This window comes from Anabrus simplex, chromosome 5 (genome assembly GCF_040414725.1).
Source record: "Anabrus simplex isolate iqAnaSimp1 chromosome 5, ASM4041472v1, whole genome shotgun sequence".
NCBI classification, from domain to species: domain Eukaryota; kingdom Metazoa; phylum Arthropoda; class Insecta; order Orthoptera; family Tettigoniidae; genus Anabrus; species Anabrus simplex.
The window spans coordinates 301,394,086-301,413,515 of record NC_090269.1 but is presented as its reverse complement, the minus strand read 5'-3'; the positions used below and the strand labels follow the sequence as shown (position 1 = coordinate 301,413,515).

Sequence of the window (19,430 nt, the reverse complement as noted above, 5' to 3'; positions counted from 1 at the left end):
ACAACTCTGGATGTGATCCAGTGAGGTGATAATGAGGCCGCTCCTCTGGAGTACAGACGCCTTGTGCAGCCGCCCCTAACCTGGAGAACAGACGCTGCATAATGGATTCCAGTGGCATTTCCTCCACTGTGGGGACCATCACCCCACCCAAAGGGGCTCATTCGCCCGAAGCCGTTGGCCCCCTTAGGGAGTCAGGTTATTTCCCGCCGCCCAACACTCGGCGTTGGCAATTTTACAGCTGGGTGCCAGACCAGCAAACCCTCCTCCTTTCTCATTCCGGACTTGGGACCGGACAATGGCGGAGTTATTCTCTTGCTTTATAATCTGCATTTTACATAATTACTGAGGTTATTTGTAGCTCATGACATTGTCATAAAATTGTCTTTGATATGCTAAAGGCCAACAAGCTTTTACAAAAACTCTCAAAATGTACTATCATTTGTACCTTCCATGTTTTAATGTAATGCAATATTTCATGGGCCCCTTAATACCATTTCAAATATGAAAACGGAATATCAATCAATTAGAAGTTATTTTGGTGTAACATAAGTGAAAGACGCTGTGTATGAGAAGTGCTGCCATTAATGTTTTTGAAAAGAATGTTGTGGTTTCTTTTTAGAAACTTGTTTGTCATTACCTTATTTCTTTATTATAAGACTGTATTATTTGATTCCTATAGTGGATTATTTTACTCTTTGGTTTTTTATGGTAATATATATTTTCTGGTGTATATTTTCAGGTAAAAACCATGACCTTACTGCTGCTCGTCACAAAGTTATAAAAATTTTGAAGAAATACTCTGAATCAAAGACAGCTGCAACATCTATCTTAGAAGTCTATGTGTGGGCTGTGAGTCAGTTTGAGCTCCTTGTTGTGGATAATGCTGTTCATAAAGTTACTCCTGATGTGGTCCTACAAGAAATCATTGATTTGGGAGAAAAGATTTTAAAGTTTCAGAATCCTGAGAGTGGTTTACATTATGGGATAAAGGAATTTCTTCTCTCCTCATTAAATGCTATTACTCATGTTATTGAAAACCATGGAACATTTCCTGACACACTTATCCCATTCTTGAATAAATTGAAGAAATTTTCCATTGGTGACTCGTTTTTACGTGCAAGTTGCTCAGAGTTGCTTTATATGTTACCTCAGTCTCAGCTTGTCTGTGAATATTTAAAGCCATTGAATGGAGGAAGAGTGGATGATATGGACTTCACCTTGTCATTCTTGGATGAGTTTGTGTGTGAAAGTTTACGAAGAGGGGAACAGCCCTTTCAGCCAAAAATGCCAAAAGCTGCTACTATTGAGAGTGCCCTTGCAAGTCTTGGGACTGAATGTCTCTCATTCCCAACATCACCTTCTGTTCCATACCAAAGCCCTGTCTGCTCAGAGAAGAATTCTATAATAGGATCATCCAGCTCAGAGGATTTCAAGTCAAATAAAAGGTATTTCTTCATTGTTTTATTCAGAAGCATGAATTATTTATAGGAACAAATCTGTTGATTTTATGAGGGTAAGTGAAAAAAATAAATTTTCTTGTTTGTTGCTCAGAAACAAAGGAAGTGGTCTGCCTCTGTGGTGTAGTGGTTATTGTGATTAGCTGCCACCACCGGAGGTCTGGGTTTGATTTTTCAGCTCTGCCATGAAATTTGAAAAGTGGCACTTGGACTGGAATGGGATCCACTTAGCTCAGGAGGATAGCTGAGTAGAGGAGGATTTGATTCCCACTTCGGCCATCATTGAAGTGGTTTTCCATGGTTTCCCACTTCTCCTTCAGGCAAATGCCGGAATGGCATCTAACTTAAGTCTACAATTGCTTCCTTTCCTCTTCCTTGTCTATCTCTTCAAATCTTCCCCATCCCCCCCACAAGGCCCCTGTATAGCATAACATGTGTGGCCGCCTGGGCGAGGTACTGGTCCTTCTCCACAGTTACATCCCTGACCCAAAGTCCCATGCTCCAGGACACTGGCCTTGAGGTGGTAGAGATGGGATCCCTTGCTGAGTCCGGGGAAAAAACCAACCCTGGAAGTTAAATGGATAATGAAATGAAATGAAACAAAGGAACTGAGCTCATGCCCATGTAAGTATATGATATTTTGTAGTCACTCTGATAGATAGTGCACAGGTTCACAAGTCAGAACCTGGACACAGTTTGTCGTACGAACGACATCGTAACCGACGTAAAACCTTCAATCATTATGTTTAATATATTTTAATTATAGTTTATTTAATGCTAAATTATCTTTTATTAAATGTTAAACATGACTAGTACTTGGTTCCCTGTAAATATGTACTATAAAATAGTATAACCTCAAATACGTATTGTGTATAAGTTAACCTCAAAATCTAGATAGTCGAAAGCGGTAGAAAATTCCATAATGTTCGTATGTTAGACTTATTGTACTATAATTTGGTATGTATGAAGGGTTCTGGAAACTTACGGTAAGGTTTTATTATCCAGATACATGTAGAGACATTACGAATGTTGTAGATATTTCCATGTGCGTTTGTAACTAGGAAACGAAAGTTTGAGTACCCATTCGACTAGCTGGTTGATCGATGTTTCGAGTGTGTTCCATTAGAGTGTTGTAAGAACTCTTCCAGAAGTCGATCATTCTAGATGGTTGATCGAATATATATATATATCAAGCTATCAGTCAGTGAAGTCAGTTCTTAGATCTTAGTTCTTAGGACTCAGGCAAGTGATGGACTGGGCTCCGAGGTGGAGTCTGAGTATTGGACTCGAGTGAATGAGGCGGGGAATTCAAGAGAGTGCACGAGTCAGTGTTGTTGATATCTGTACTGGTCAGAATCGACTTCAGGGTACTCCGCTATTGAGTGTTGTATATAGTGTCATTTGCTACTGTGTATAATTGTGTGTTGTGACGTACAGTGTAAATAAACTAATTTATATAAGGAAGTGAACGTGTTCTCATGTGATATTTATTTACGTCAAATAAAATCGCAACGAAGAACGATAAGTTAGGGTTCCAAAATTGGGAAGTTACTGTACAAATGGTCGTGGGAGATGGTCTGTATAGCGATCCACTTTCTTTGGGCAAAAGACGTGGAACCTGTCAACATTTAAGGGAGAATTTTTTCTGTGAACAGAGCGAAAGTGATATCTACTGGTAAGTGAGGAAGTGATGCCGTGAATTTGTAGACGTGAATGGCTGTGAAAGATGAAGAGCACCGGGCGAGTTGGCCGTGCGCGTAGAGGCGCACAGCTGTGAGCTTGCATCCGGGAGATAGTAGGTTCGAATCCCACTGTCGGCAGCCCTGAAAATGGTTTTCCGTGGTTTCCCATTTTCACACCAGGCAAATGCTGGGGCTGTACCTTAATTAAGGCCACGGCCGCTTCCTTCCAACTCCTAGGCCTTTCCTATCCCATCGTCGCCATAAGACCTATCTGTGTCGGTGCGACGTTAAGCCCCTAGCAAAAAAAAAAAAAAAAAAAAAAAAAAAAAAAAAGATGAAGAGTGTGTGTTGGTCAACATCAGGCTTATTCATGAATGCCTTTAATGAAATGGTATGGGAGAACAGATATGGTGTTTTTTACAATTTGTTTTACGTCACATTGACACAGCTAGGTCTTACAGTAACGATGGGATAGGAAAGGCCTAGGAGTGCGAAGGAAGTGGCTGTGGCCTTTATTAAGGTACAACCCCACATTTGCCTGTTGTGAAAATAGGGAACCATCTAAAACCACCTTCAGGGCTGCGGACAGTGGGGTTCGAACCCACTATCTCCCAGATGCGAACGGATACAGTAAATTAAATTAAATTCTTTCAAGGTCCACCTATTCAATACAATGACGTTTTATTGTGATTCAATCACATGTCAAATGGTCAAATGGTACTAGTTTCGGCATCTATGTGCCATCATCAGCCTTAAGTACAAATTAAACAATATATATATTCCTCAAACATTTAAAACACATTTTAACACATTATAAAATACAATTACTGTAGTGGTACATGAGATAAGTTAAAATTATGTTACAATTGATTGGTGTGATATAAAATTCTTAAAATTCCGGCTGTTCAGTACATAGTTCAGTCTGTGTACATCCAGGATAAGTGAATTTGTGCTGTTGTATGCTGTCTATGTGAGTGACATTTATTCCCTTGATATTAGGTGGTTCCGGAGAAGTTTACTTCGATCATGTAAGATCGTGATATAAATAAAGATGAATTCCCACTTCAATTTAAACCTGAAGGAGAAAATAGCCAAATTAGACATTGGAAGCAATATATGGAAGTTACTAGAATCATTAGGATCATTGAATGATGATTGACTCACCTTGAGCAGCATGTTGATCGTGTTGTTACACAGACGGAGCCAGACGAAGTGTGTGGCCAGCGGTAAAGGAGGCGAGGGGAAGGAAGGAGGCAGAGCACCTGCGGGGGAATGGAACTAAGGCGGGGCGAAGGATGGGGTAGTGGGGGTAATTGACGGGAGTGTGTATTCCGGATTACTTGGAAAATCGAACTGTTTTTCGATAGTTTGGTATTTTTAAGCCAATCGATTAAATGATCGAAAAGGATATTGGGTTTCTCGTAAATTTCGTTTAAATTATAATTGGGGTTGAAGTATTGATCGCAGTTGATGTATCAACTTTCAATAATATTCATGATGGGTCTCTTGTTTGCTGTTTGAAGATCTTCCATATCGTGTTCAATGTCGGTAAATTTGTGATTAGTGTCGTGCATATGTATACCCATGGCAGAGAACTTATTGTGCCTCATCGCGTTGACATGTTCTGAATATCTAATCATAAAGTTGCGTCCTGTTTGACCCACATAAGAGTTGCTGCATTCATTACATTTTAGTCTATATATTCCAGATTGCCCTTATGGTGTTAAGTTCATTATTAAGATCTTTCTTTGCCATTGGTATGGCAAAAGCTTGATATACCATGCTATTGTATGCTACACGTTTGTGCATTATGGGATGTATGGAATCTTTGTGGATAGTGTTAGCAGTTTGTGTAGTTTTCCTGTATATTTTGTAAGACAGGCCAGATATATTTCTAATAATGGTTATATCTAGAAAATTATGTTCGAATGATAACAGCAACTGGTAGTGAACACTGACAGTGCAGTTTGTTTTTTGTGCTTAGCATTTACCAGTAGACAATGTTCGACAACTAATGGACTTTCCTTTCCTACACCTATTTTACTTTTCCCTCCGTTGAGAGGGGGAAATGATTGGTGGACCTGGTACATGAGTTTGGTCCTCTTTTATTTCCATAGGGGCACTTGTGATCTCATAATTGGTGAAACAATGAAATGAGCTATCTGCAGCTTTTTGTAGTTAAGATAATTTTTAAAAGTAGAATTAGAAATAAGTTGCATCGCCTTTGGTTACCGGTTTATTTCAGTACATAGCAATGAGACTGGTTACCAATTATAGAACCATTTCCATTGTATAAATCAATCAATCAATCAGTCAATACTGATCTGCATTTAAGGCAGTCGCCCAGGTGGAAGATTCCCTATGTGTTGTTTTCCTAGCCTTTTCTTAAATGATTTTAAAGAAATTGTATCTGTGTGATTTGTGTAGTTGTGGTAAGTAAGATAAATAGATTTATTACCACCAACAAGATAAATCCGTATCACAGGTGATAAAATAAGGTTAGAAATGAAATCATATGACAGAAACAATTTAATCTGACAAGGGGAGGTGGTATATATATGAGGGCTATTTTTTTTTTCAAGGTCCGATTGGTCACAAAATGAAACAGCAGTACAAATTTGACACTTTTCTATTAGTAACACTTACTGATACATCACAGCTATTTTTCAACATAGTCGCCTCGCAGATTGAGACATTTGTCATAGCGTGGTACCAACTTGTCAATGCCCTCTTGATAGAACGTCGCCGCCTGCGCCTGTAACCATCTTTGTACGCCGGTCTGCAGCGCCTCGTCGGTGTCAAAACGCTGTCCTCCTAGCCAGCGATTCATGTGAGCAAAGAGGTGAAAATCTGATGGAGCCAGGTCCGGACTGTATGCTGGGTGATCGAAAACGTCCCACTGGAAACGCTGCAGGAGGTTCGTGGTGGCAGCTGCAGTGTGCGGCCGAGCATTGTCATGGAGGAGGACAATGCCTGATGACAACATCCCTCTCCGCTTATTCTGAATTGCTCGTCGTAGACGTTGAATAGTCGCACAGTATGCGGCTGCAGTGATGGTGGAACCACGTTCCATGAATTCCACCAACAGAATTCCTTTCCGGTCCCAGAACACAGTAGCCATACACTTTCTGTTGGAGAATGTTCGCTTGAATTTCTTTGGCTTACTCCGGGAGTGCGAATGCATCCATTGTTTGGATTGCTCTTTTGTTTCTTCCGTTTCAAAATGAACCCATGTCTTGTCCCCTGTGACAATTTTGTTCAAAAAATCCGGTCCTTCATCATGGTAGTGCTGGAGAAACGCTAAAGCAGCGCCCATTCGCTGTGTTTTGTGACGGTCAGACAGCATCTTCGGAACCCATCTCGCACAAAGTTTGCGGACTGAAGTGTCTCACTCACAATTGCGTAGAGAGCTGACCTGGAAATTTCAGGAAACGAAGCACTCAACACAGAAATTGTGAACCGACGATTTTCTTGAATTGCCTGATCCACACGCTGAACAAGATCATCGGTTGACACACGCTTCCTTCCCTGGCCGCCTGCATCATGGATGTCTGTACACCCTGCTGTAAAGTTCCTGCACCATTGTCGCACTTTGCTGTCGCTCATGCACGTTTCACCATACACACAACTTATTCGGTGATGAATTTCGGGTGCATTGCACCCCTCAGCCTGAAGAAATCGAATTACACCGTGCACTTCACACTTGGCGGGCGAAGCGATCGTTGTAGCCATGTTTACAAGCGCGCTGCACATTCACTACTGACGGGACTGAGGTGAGGCGCATAACGGTCATTTCAGAGACGTTGCAGAACACATCTGCACAGCGGTTCATCATATATTCGCGGGCGTTTGACTGTCGCGACCGATCGGACCTTGAAAAAAAAATAGCCCTCGTATATACACACACACACACACACACACACCCCTCTTCATTATGGACAGTTCTACCTTTCAAAGTTCAGTCCTCAACCCTCTATGAATTTACTAACTACTACCACAATCCTCTATTTGTAACTAGTTCTGTGGCCTCGTTTAGCTGTTTACCTCTTATCTTTAAATTGTTAGAAACTGAAACTAATCTCCCCCTGTGGATGGCAGCGGTAGAATAACACCCACGGTAACACCTGGCTGTCGTAAGAGTCAACTAAAAGGGGCCCCAGGGGCTCTCAACTTGCAAGCGTGGGTTGGGTACTGGCATTGCTTCCACTTACTTGTGCCAGGCTCCTCACTTTCAACTATCCTATCTTGCCTGCCCTGGTCAATTCTTGTTCTTTTCCGACCCCTACGGTATTGCAGCGTTCGAGGTCTAGGGAGTCTTTCATTTTCACACCCTTCATGGCCCTTGTCTTGTACTTGTTGAATTTAAACTGATTTTTGTGAAATATTTCCTGAATCCCAAATCCCACACGTGTGTTTGTTAGAAGGTTGGAAAGATAAAATGTTGATTTCTGAAGATTTTGAGTTACGACCCCTTTGTATTCAGGGTGTGACCTATTATTAAGTTCCAAGATATTAGACTGCAGGTTTTCGGCACAATCTACCATTACAACCAAGACATCGGCATAGGCCAAACTGCTTACTACATTTTCACCTAACTGAATTCCTCCCTGCCACTTAATACCTTTCAATAGATGATCCATGTAAACTAAGATAACAAAGGTGAAAGAATACAGCCTTGTCTAAGCCCTGTAAGTGCCTTGAACCAATAATTCATTCTACCATCAATTCTCACCGCAGCCCAATTGTCAACATAAATGCCTTTGATTGCTTTTAATAATCTACCCTTAATCCCATGGTCCCTCAGTATGGCAAACATCTTTTCCTTCAGTACTCTTGTCATATGCCTTCTTTAGATCTACAAAACAACTGTCTATTCCTCTGTAGCGTTTTTCAATCACCTGACGTATACTGAAAATCTGATCTTGACAGCCCCTCTGTGGTCTGAAACCACACTGGTTTTCATCCGACTTTCAATCACTGATCGCACCCTCCTTTCCAAAATGCCAGTGAACACCTTGCCTAGTATACTGATATTCCTTCCACCTGTCTAGTGATTCCTTGGGATCTATTTTGAGATCACCTAATTTACCCAAAACACCATTCATTTCCTTTTTCCCTCCCTTTTTAAGATTCTTTATTTTGTTCAAAAGGCTTGGTCTAGCCTTTCCAGGTTATTACCAAAATCTTCTCACAATTACTTCTCGGATACAACAACTATGTTTTTCACTCTGTTTCTTTCATTTATGTATACAGTTCCCTGTTTACATCACTCCTTGTTTGAAGCCATTTCTGATACGCCTTCCTTCTTTTTTTGTTTACAAGCTGCTCTCACTTAATCACTTTTCCCCATTATTACACACAGTTGTTCCTAGGATTCCCTCACTTTTTCTACTACAGCATGTCTGTATGCCACCCATTCTCTATATCCTGAACCTGCTTACTGTCCATTTTCTAGAACTTTTCGTTAATCATATCCATGTTCTTGTAATTTCCTCATCCTGGAGATTGTCTACCCTTATTTGTCTGCAGACAGCTTTCACTTTCTCTTTCTTAGGCCTAGAGATACTTTAGTTCACCACATCAGGTAGTGGTCTGTATCATTGAAAAATCCCCAGAAAACCTGCACATTTCTAACAAATTTCCTGAATTCGAAGTTGGTGAAGATATAGTCTGTTATGGATCTGGTGCCCTTACCCTCCCATATGTAGCAATGAATAGCCTTTTGCTTGAAGAAGGTATTTGTAACTGCTAATCCCATACTAGTACAGAAGTCCAGTAAATGCTTCCTGTTCCTATTAACTTCCATATCTTTCCCACATTTACCCATCACCTTCCCATACCCTTCAGTTCTATTTCCATCTCTCACATTGAAATAGCTCATTAGCACTATCCTACTCTTGCTGTTGACCCTGATTACGATGTAACTCTATGCTTCATAAATCTTGTCAACTTCTTCCTCATTTGCACCTTTACATCGTGAATACACTGAGACAATTCTCATCCTAATTCTTCCAACTGCCAGGTCTACCTACATCATTCACTCGTTTACGTGCCTAACATCTTGCATGCAGTACTATTCCTGATGAACAGTCCTACCCCCTTACTCTGCCCTTTCCTTTTTTAACACCCCTGGAAAACACTTTATAATCTCCTCTCTCTTCCTTATTATCTAACACATCCAGATGCATTGTCTTTGCTGACTCAGCCAGTTCTTCCATAAGCCGTGCGGTCAGGGGCACGCGGCTGTGAGCGTGCATCCGGGAGATAGTGGGTTTGAATCCCACTGTCAGCAGCCCTGAATATGGTTTTCCGTGGTTTCCTATTTTCACACCAGGCAAATGCTGGAGCTGTATCTTAATTAAGGCCACGGCCGTTTCCTTCCAACTCCTAGGTCTTTCCTATCCCATCATCGCCATAAGACCTATCGTATTGGTGCGACGTAAAGCAACTAGCAAAATATTGATAGCTCCCCATCAAATTCCATTTCGCTTGCCAAGTTGGTTCCAAGGAGTCCCTCACATGACAAATGGAACGGGACTCCATTACTGCCTTAGATCCAAGGCTAGCTTAAAATGTTCTGAGTCTGCTCAGTGAAAATTCTATGAAGCAGGATACTACCCTACTTACACATAGATCCAGTGAAGATCTGTCCTCTAATGAGTTAGAGACCACCGGTGGATTGTATAGTCCTAGCTGCCTGAGCACAATGAGGGTCATGGCTCAAAATATGTTCAAAATTGCCACTCCCATTCCATAGCAACTGGTATCCCAACTCTCAGAACCACTTACTAGGCCATTCAGCCATTGCCCATTGTTCATGAACTAGGACGTGACTACAGTAACCCACACCACAAACCATCAACACCTAAAAGGACCAGAAATATTGATTTCTTCTTTTTGGCGGTCCTTAGTTTCTTAGAATCTGGGTTACGAGATTCTGTTGATATTTTGCCTTAAAACTCTCCCTAACAGTATGCAAATATAATTTAAATTCCACCTGGCTTCTGTCTTGTCTGCTTCCTTCAGTACATGTGTTAGTTGTTGAATATCGAGTTATAAACCTCCTTTTTAAGGAGAAATTGCTTTCCTTTATATTTTCTGAATTGGCTAGTCTGTGATACATGTTAGACTTCACTTGTTTGCTATGTTGACTTCAAATGTACTTGGAACCTTGTCATCAAGTAAAATATTTTCAGCGGGTGGCTCAGATGGTTGAGGAGCTGGCCTTCTGACCCCAACTTAGCAGGTTTGATCCTGACTTAGTCTGGTGGTATTTGAAGGGGCTCAAATACATCAGCCTTGTGTCGATAGATTTACTGGCACGTGAAAAAACTTCTGTGTGACTAAATTTGGGCACCTCGGCGTCTCCAAAAACCATAAAGTAGTTAGTGGGACCTAAAGCCAATAACATTATTAAAATATTTTCAGTTACTTGGACTAAGTAGTGTTTTTTTCTTTTTTTCAAGAAACGGTCAGATGGTCCTGGCAGAAGAAAAGGGAAGTTTATAAAAATAAATGCACCTCTAAATAATAATACTAGTGAGAGTTGCAATAGGATTAATTCTAGTGTGAAAACTATATGGAGTGAAGTAGGTTATAGGTTAGGTGAAACACATTTTTCTTCCTGTTTTCATGAAGAGGGTACTGGTAGGGAACACTCAAGGTCATACAAATGAATATTTGAAGATTATTTTTATCAGGCATGGATGCCCACCCGATCCCGTTGGTCAAAAAAATTTTCACCATCAGAATGTTGACTGACAGGGTAGGAGAGGTAATGGTATCAAATTTCTAATCACTAGATTGCGCGCCAAAAGCCTGGATTCAGTTACGGACCTCTCCACAGTGCTCATATGGAGTGAGGGCATATGATGCTACTGGTGGTGATTCGCCCATTGGATTGTGACATAAAGCCTTGAGCAGACCCCTTGGTGTTATTCAACAGGAGTAGGCTATGTGCCGGCACCGGGTTTCACCCTCTTCCTTCCTACTATCATATATCACGTCATTCATTTCATCTCGTTATTTCCTTTGATGAGGTTGACGTCAGGAAAGGCATCAGGTCACAAACACTTGCTACGAAGATTCATCTCACGTCATACCTGACCCTGTAGAGAAATGGGATAAGGGTTGGTCATACATACATTTTTTATCACGCATGAATGAGACACCATATTGTGACAAATCCATAAAATATGGTCTTCTGGTTCATATAACTTGTTTCACGGTTAAATAAATAATTTTATAGGTAATTGACAAACTTAAGGTGCACAGGTCAGTTATTTCCTATATCAAAGAAAGTGTTTTACGTATCAGTCTGTGAAGGTTTAATTATCGAACAGGATTTATTGTATATTGAACATTGGAGTTTGATTTATTGAACAGAGTTACCTACTATTAGATATGGTATTATTACCATAATATCCACTCTCTTAGAAATGTTGATAGGAAATGAAACCATTTTGAACTACAAATTATTAAGGCATAAACAAGGGACAGTGCATAGTGTCATTTCCTAAATAGTATCAAGCACATTTCTAGTCCCCTTCAAGGAGATAAGGATACTATGAAAAAAAAATCATTCAAAATACAAATTTTTTGAGACATAAACAAGGAACAATGCATTATGTCATTTCTTAAACCATATCGAGCACATCAAGTTCATTTCTAGTCATCTTCAAGAAGACAAAGGCACCTTTAGTTCTTCTTGTTGAACTTCTTTTTTGTCAGTTCTTCCTGGTACTGTATAGTGCTATGAGGAAATGTGCAGAAAACTCAATGAGTTATGCTGTGAAAGAAGCAGTAATTGAAAATTGAAGACTCCAAAAACCTGGTCATAGCCTTAGATGGAACATGGCCGAAGTGTGGACATGTAAATTTTAGTGGTGTAGTTTCTACAGCAAGTGTAGATATTGGTAAGGTACCAGTAATAGATATGAAGATTCTCACAGAATATTTTCAAAAATGTGAAAATGTGAAATTTGAATAGCACATATTGAGTGTACAAAAGCAAATTTTACTGGTATTAGTGGTTGGATGGAAGCAACTGATGTTGGACCAATATTCAACTGGTCATTGGAAAAGTATGGAGTTAGATATACCGTACTCAATATCTGAATGACGGTGACGATAAAGGTTTCAAGAAAGTGCTAGAGAGTATGCCTTTATGCTTTGCTGTTATTTGAAGCTGTTCCGCTCTGACGCCAAGGTACTTTCCTGACACTTCGTGGTAAAGAAAGTTCATCTCATCTGCATTAAAGATCCTACTAGGGTCATCAATGATAGGTTTGATATCTTTGGCTTCAAGACAGTTGGACAGTCCGGCAAACCAAGGACGTATCCTCTTCTCTGAAACATCAGCTGCAAACTTCAGCCTCCTTCTACGATAAACAAGAATGGCGACCCATAAAACACCAAAACCATTTTTCCCTGGCTTACCATATTTAGTACAATTAGTACAATTTGCTAAATGTTAATGAGCAAATTTTTCATTTTCAGTGGAAAAGCTCTTTTTGCCATGTTTTTCACCATTTATAAATGCCATCCTCTCCAGGGCTCAGAAACGGTTTCCGACCAATAGTAGAAGTAATCTTCTGACGTCCAGAGAGTTTGTCATTTAATGTTGTCAGAGGGATATAATAAGTTTTAGAAGCTTGTCCCTGGGACATATTGCCAGATTTTACTTGCTGAACAGCTTCAGTCTAAGCAGATGATGAATACTGGCATTGTTTCTCTACTTGGAGAATTTTCTGCACTTTCTTTGCCTTACTCTCTTCATTAGGCATCTTTATTTTAACCACTCCTAAGCTCTGAACAATTGTTAAAGAAACTAAACAGACACAAGGAAAAGGAAAATAAGATATAGCAGACATGATAACATGGATGGTGTATTAGGAGCAAAGTAAAAAGTCAGCAAGATTAGTCCATTAATTTCTCATAGTGTTCGATATAAGATGATATTATTTGAAAGTTTCATTTATCGAAAACCAGTCCAGTATTACAAAATTGAGCTCAGATATCGAGCATTTCTTCTATACAATTTTAAGAGTGTTTGAGTAAACACCACCTTTACAAAACTTAAAAGTTCTTTATTCCTTTTTCTAGAAAGGGACATTACGGGATGATCTCGAACAGCCTGTATCTTTCTCAGGGACACAATAGCATGCCGCCACACTCCGAAATGTCTTGCCTGCTGGTTGTTTATCTGGACAGTGTTCTTGATACAGATGAAGTGCATGGTATGCATTCTGTCTAGCTTTTCCACAGATGAATAACATATCCACATACTCATCGCTGGAATATATCACGAGGGAGTGAATAACCTTTGTGTTGTGTCATGACCTGCATCAGAGGAGGGGAGTTTTTGGAGCTACCTATCAGGGCCGATGACCTTCGATGTTAGGCCCCTTAAAACAACAAGCAAGCATCTACCTGTTGTTGCATGTTGTTATCGTATCAAGGGGAAACATTTCACCCTTAGTGTGTCCTACAAAGCTGGAAACACATACGACGTAGTTAACTGGAATGTTGGTTGCCTGTGTCCTAGCCATAGACCTTCACCTCCTCATCCTTGTTCAACTCAACTCCATACCCTATGCCATCATACCAACTGGGCCACATAAACAAATCAGTCTGTGGAAACTATTAACCTCGCACATCCCAAGCAATTGGTGGCTAAAAGACCATTGCTTGCATGGGATCTGAAGCTCCGTACCCTTGAGCCCTGTCCACTCTTATATCTCTGACTGCGTCCCTGCCAAGTGAGCTCTTGCGAGTCTTGACATGCAGCAGGCAGTTCCCAGCCTATACAATCCTGGTCTGTGTGTTCACCACCTGTTGTAACATATGTGTTCTTCATATCTGTGCTCATTTTAAGGATTCGTTCATCATGTCGGAAATTAATAGTGGCGGTCATGATTGCTGCTGTCTTCTAGCCTGTAACCACTCGTCTCATTATATTACACCGGATTAGGGAGAAGATCCATTGTTTATAAAAAATTGTAGCAAACATGGCAGATTGCATGAAAGTAGATCACAAGGGGCTCAGTATAGTGCCGACACCCTACTCCAGTTGTTAGTGCTTCAGGAAGGAATTTATTTGTAGTTTTGAAGTGTTTAATGCTGGTTTGTGTAGTGCAAGTGATGATCTAACCAGTAGTAACTTAACGTCATTTTAATTTTTGTACTACTTTTAAGTGCTCTTCCATTTGTGAAATGAAAATACCATATTTACACGAATAATCCCCGCCACCGAATAATCCCTGCACCCTAACTTTAGGAAGGCTGATTTTGAAAAAAAGAATGCCAACATTGACTCAAATAAAACCCGCACCCCAATTTCGTGCCTCAATTTTTTTTTTTTTTTTTTTTTTTTTTTTTTTTTTTTTTTTGTGCTTATTGTCAATGTTTTTCTTTTCAGTTCTTTATTTATACAGCTGAAGAGGACCACTAAGTGGTCGAAACATGTCCTGTAAGTTTTAATTTTATTCAATTTTGCCTGAGGCATTAATAAAGTATCGATTAGGTGGTTATTTATACTTACTTCTTGATTAAACATCGATACGGTCATGAAATGGACAACTTGTAATAAATACGGCACTACAATGAAGAAAACAGAATTAGGTGTTACAAAGATTCCAGGGAAGTTTTAGCAGTTAAGTTAGTGCTGAAATGCAGTAGTTGTCAAGACCAGCATTCATTTTGGTCTTCTGAAATGACACCTTGTGGGTATGAAAACTGTCTTAGGTTTGTGTATGGTATTCGTTCTGTTGGAAAAGGACATGAATCCAGTAAAACTTTCTGTGGCATGATGACCTTGTCCAGGCTGCCTGACAAATTTTAAAAATTTAATAGAGTACTGAAGAGTGCTATGGGGAAGTGTGCAGAAAACTCAATGAGTCATGCTGTGAAAGAAGCAGTAATTGAAAATCAAGATTCGAAAGACCTGATCGTGGCCTTAGATGGAACATGGCAGAAGTGTGGACATGTAAATTTGAATGGTGAAGTTTCTGCAACAAGTGTAAATATTGGTTAAGTAATAGATGTAAAGTTTCTCTCAAAATATTAGCAAAAGTGTGAAAATGTGGAAGTTGAATAGCACATATTGAGTGAACGCAAGCAAATTCTGCTGGTGTTAGTGGTTGGATGGAAGCAACTGGTGTTATAGCAATATTCAGCCGGTCAGTGGAAAAGTATGGAATTAGATATACTCAATATCTGGGTGATGGGAACAATAAAAGTTTCAAGAAAGTTCTATAGAGTAAGCCTTATGAGGATGTCAACATTGGAAAACTTGAACATGTTGGGGATGTTCAGAAGAGAATAGATTCTTGCCTTCACAGGTTAAATTGAAATAATAAATATGGTAGTTCAACCTATTCAATACAAGTAAATAAGAGATGTAGAGATTACATTCTTATTTAATTAAAAGTGGAAATGGTGCCGGTTTCGACCCCAGTCTGGGTCTTCATCAGCCGATTATAACTCGAAAAACAATGCATAAGTAAGAAAGAAGTTAACGGTCAAGTCCACACAATATCAGTTGAAGAGGTGATATAAAAATGACGGCAGTAGGCACTGTAAAATTCAGACGAAGTGGAATGTAAGTCACTTAAAAGAAGTAATGCGTAATCTTCCGAGCATCAGCACGGCACACGCAATGTTTGGCACTGTCTCGCAATGTTCACGAAAAGCAGAGAACAGTTAAATGAGCCAGACTGCATACACCGTCAGGCACAAAGTCACAACACAATCCAAATATGAAGATCTAAAGTCATGAAGAAGCCGAAGACGAGCAGCTCAACCAAAGTAACACGAAATTGTACCTATGTATATATACTTATAATACGATTCAATATAATTGAATACGTAATTATGATCTTGAAGATTTTTAGAACAGTTGACGTGAAAAAACAATAGTGAATAGAGAAATGGTAAAAAGCGCAATACCAGAAACAAATGAAAATGTGTATGCACAGTGCGCTATTTCTTGAATATAAAAAATTCAGGTCGTGATTGAAGTAGTCAAAGTTGGCAGACGCAAGGCATGAGTTTAAATTTGAAAGTGAGGGCCCAAAATGAAGGTGGCAATGTAGGTTTTTATTATTATTATTATTATTATTATTATTATTATTATTATTATTATTATTATTATTATTATTATTATTTACTCATGTAAAATCATTTTTTTTTAATAATGTTTTTAAAAATTCAACACTGATGATGAACCTTAGAGTCCAAAAACCAGTTTTGAAATAAAATTTAGTGTGCTGATACGACTGTATATGATTAATTATATTAATAACAAGTATATTTGACTTATTTTATTACACTTACTGTACCTTTATAAATAAAATAATTCTGTTTATCATCCTCATCATCATTGAGCCCTACGAGCATACCAGTTAGGATAGTTGTAAACTAGCTCTCACCAATGTTCTTTGTCCAGGTAGGTTTCATTGTCTGTGACAAATCCCCAATTTCAGGTTTTTAAAATTTTTTCCTGTCCTTGGCAGCTGACTCTTGGGGCAGGGTAGGATGTTGGTAATGGATGCAAGATAACAACTGTCCCTTTCCCTGAGAACAACCAGAAAAACAATTGGTTGAAAGTGCTCCTACAAGGAGCTTAATTTATTGTTAAAAATAATGCGATTGATCTCAAAATTTTGTTACAAACACTATTAATGTAGGAAGATTTCAAGATTTCAAGAAATAAACCATAACATATTTAGGAGGGTGTACATCTTCATGATTTACAAGAAGAAAAGTGAAGGGCAGGAATTTTACTTCAATCTCCAATCATTAGTTATGATTTAATATAGATGATTTGATAAGAATGGGGATGTGTTTTGTTGTTTTATGATGAATCTGATACGCAGCCTTTGATAGATTGTTATAATGATTGTGTCCCTTCACCTGACTTTAAAATATCGAGCACCAAGCTCGATAGCTGAAGTCGCTTAATTGCGGCCAGTACCTAGTATTCGGGAGATGGTGGGTTCGAACCCCACTGTTGGCAGCCCTGAAAATGGTTTTCCGTGGTTTCCTATTTACACAGCAGGTAATTGCTGGGGCTGTACCGTAATTAAGGCCATGGCCGATTCCTTTCCACTCCTAGCTCTTTTCTGTCCCATTGTCGCCATAAGACCTATCTGTGTCAGTGCAATGTAAAACAACTTGTAAAAAAAGAAAATTATTGAGCATAATTTTTGAAAACCTTTGTCTAATGATATTAGTATTTCTGTAGATCATAGCAAAAGGATTATATTAAAGCAGTATTATGAAGAGGAAGAAAGATACAGAAAATTGTTCAGTATACATCCAAACAGTTATAAAAGTATTCTTTCCTCATTAAATCTCTTGTTGGTACAACCAGTTGTGTTCCCTCAGACAACCAGTATTTTGGACTATTGTCCTATGTTGTAGTTTCCTTTGTAGTAAACTGCATTGGAGAAAGGGCAAAGGAAAGCCACAGGACTGACATCAGAGCTTTCCACCAGAATGTCCTGAAATGAGATAACACAGATCCCTGTTTCCTGTTCCATCTCATGAAACCAGACCGATGTTCTGGCAGTATGTCCTCTATACAAATGAGGGATGTCTCTTCGGTAGATAGGGGTCATAATGGATGCCAGAAAGATGACAGCTTTCACCTTCATATTTTTTCCACCTTACATGTAGGTAACATCCCAGCATAACCAGATCTGGTGAAAACCATGAAGCCTCTTGAAAAAGTGTCTGTATATTGTGCTACCTTAAAAATGTGTATTTGTCCTGTTTCTTGTTGAATTCTTTGTAAGTGTTGCTGCTTTGTGCTACATTACCTAATAACTCATTCTTTTGATGTGCAACCTTTTTGTCATCAACTATTCACCTTACTCTTATATTTCACATTCTTGTTATGTTTCTTTATTTTTTTCCAGTCTGAAATTGGGTCTACCTTCTGCTCAGCCAATATGGACCAAAGAGGGACGTGTCAAAGTTAATGAACAGCGGAAACTTGAAGAAACTGCTTCTAGTTCTGTGGTCTGTTCCCCTGACCCCAGCATGTTTAACCCATTTGAACCACACCAGAATACTGAGATGGTTGCCCAAGACCCATTAGAAGACCTATTAAACAAGGATTTCCAAAAACTGTCAGTCATTGTAAAGGAAAACAGATGATTATAGTGAAAGGTAGTAAGAAAACTAAGAAATAATTTTATAATGATCTAGTCATGGGAAATGAATGAAAACAGTCTATTTATTCTTCTGAATATTCTGTCAATATACTGTATTTTGATGCTTATATTTTAGTACGAGTACGAACAAACTTAATTTTTGGAATCATTGGTGCATATGCTTGTGTGCTAAAAATTTTATTTAATTTTATGTGTCTACATATGGTTTGTAGACCATATGAATAAATAGTAAGGCAGATTTGTCCAATCTCTTGTACTTTATAAATGAAAGAAGTGAAAGATTTTAAATCCTCATTTTAACACGAGTTATTTTAACCCTCAAATGGTCTATTTATACGACTGTTACGGTCACACGATTTTCAGGATTTTTCTATTCTTAAAAATAGGTTTTAAAAGATAACCATGCAGTGTAATACATTTTATTAAATCATAATATCATAGGCTATTGAAATAAAAATATTTTTGTTTTGTACCTTTCATTATATCTTTACAGCCATCCTGAGTTTGCAAAAAAATATTCCAAAATGATATTATCAAAATGTTTGCGCCCATACCAGGCACTAAAATACTCGACTTACCCGAGAAAGTCATATCACAATGTTGTGCACAATTTTATGCACTTCAAAAAAATATAAACACTTTAGATGTTACATACACAAATAAAGATATATATATATACACAAGCACTAGAATGCCTCCGCAAAGTCACTCAGAGGAGCTACCAGAACTAGACTGCTCTCTCCTTTTTCTTCCTCTCCTTTCAGACCTCCAAAAGTGCTGTAAATTGTGGTAACACTCCCTGTGAACTGCACAGTTACCACCAGGGCACAAATACCGGGTCCTTCCCCTTTTTTGTTGGTCCACAGTTTACGCATATACATTCCAGCTTTCCAGGAAGTTTGTCAATGTCACTGTCATTATCACTCGCGACACTCATTATTTCATCCAACATCTTCTGAATGGGACCTGAACATAAATTACTTGGGAGTTGAACCTAAATTACTCGCCATTTCCGCAAAACACTGATAGAAACAGCGCGTACAACAGAACGACACCGTGATGCAGCAAGGCGCCATACTGTACTGCACAGTTAAGGTAGTGAGCCTAACGAC

At 39.1% G+C, this 19,430-nt stretch overlaps 1 protein-coding gene across 3 annotated transcripts in view; it reads left to right on the top strand.

Moving 5' to 3' along the window:
• The window catches only part of LOC136874854 (AP-4 complex subunit epsilon-1), a 163,568-nt gene extending 144,449 nt beyond the window's left edge, over positions 1 to 19,119 (top strand). For all 3 annotated transcript variants that reach the window (XM_067148535.2, XM_067148536.2, XM_067148534.2), the window contains 2 exons: positions 740 to 1,445; positions 18,061 to 19,119. In XM_067148535.2, coding sequence (XP_067004636.2) covers positions 740 to 1,445; positions 18,061 to 18,301 — 947 coding nt within the window. In that variant the 3' untranslated portion in view covers positions 18,302 to 19,119. The remainder of the gene's footprint in view (positions 1 to 739; positions 1,446 to 18,060) is intronic.
• The last annotated feature ends 311 nt before the right edge of the window (positions 19,120 to 19,430 follow it).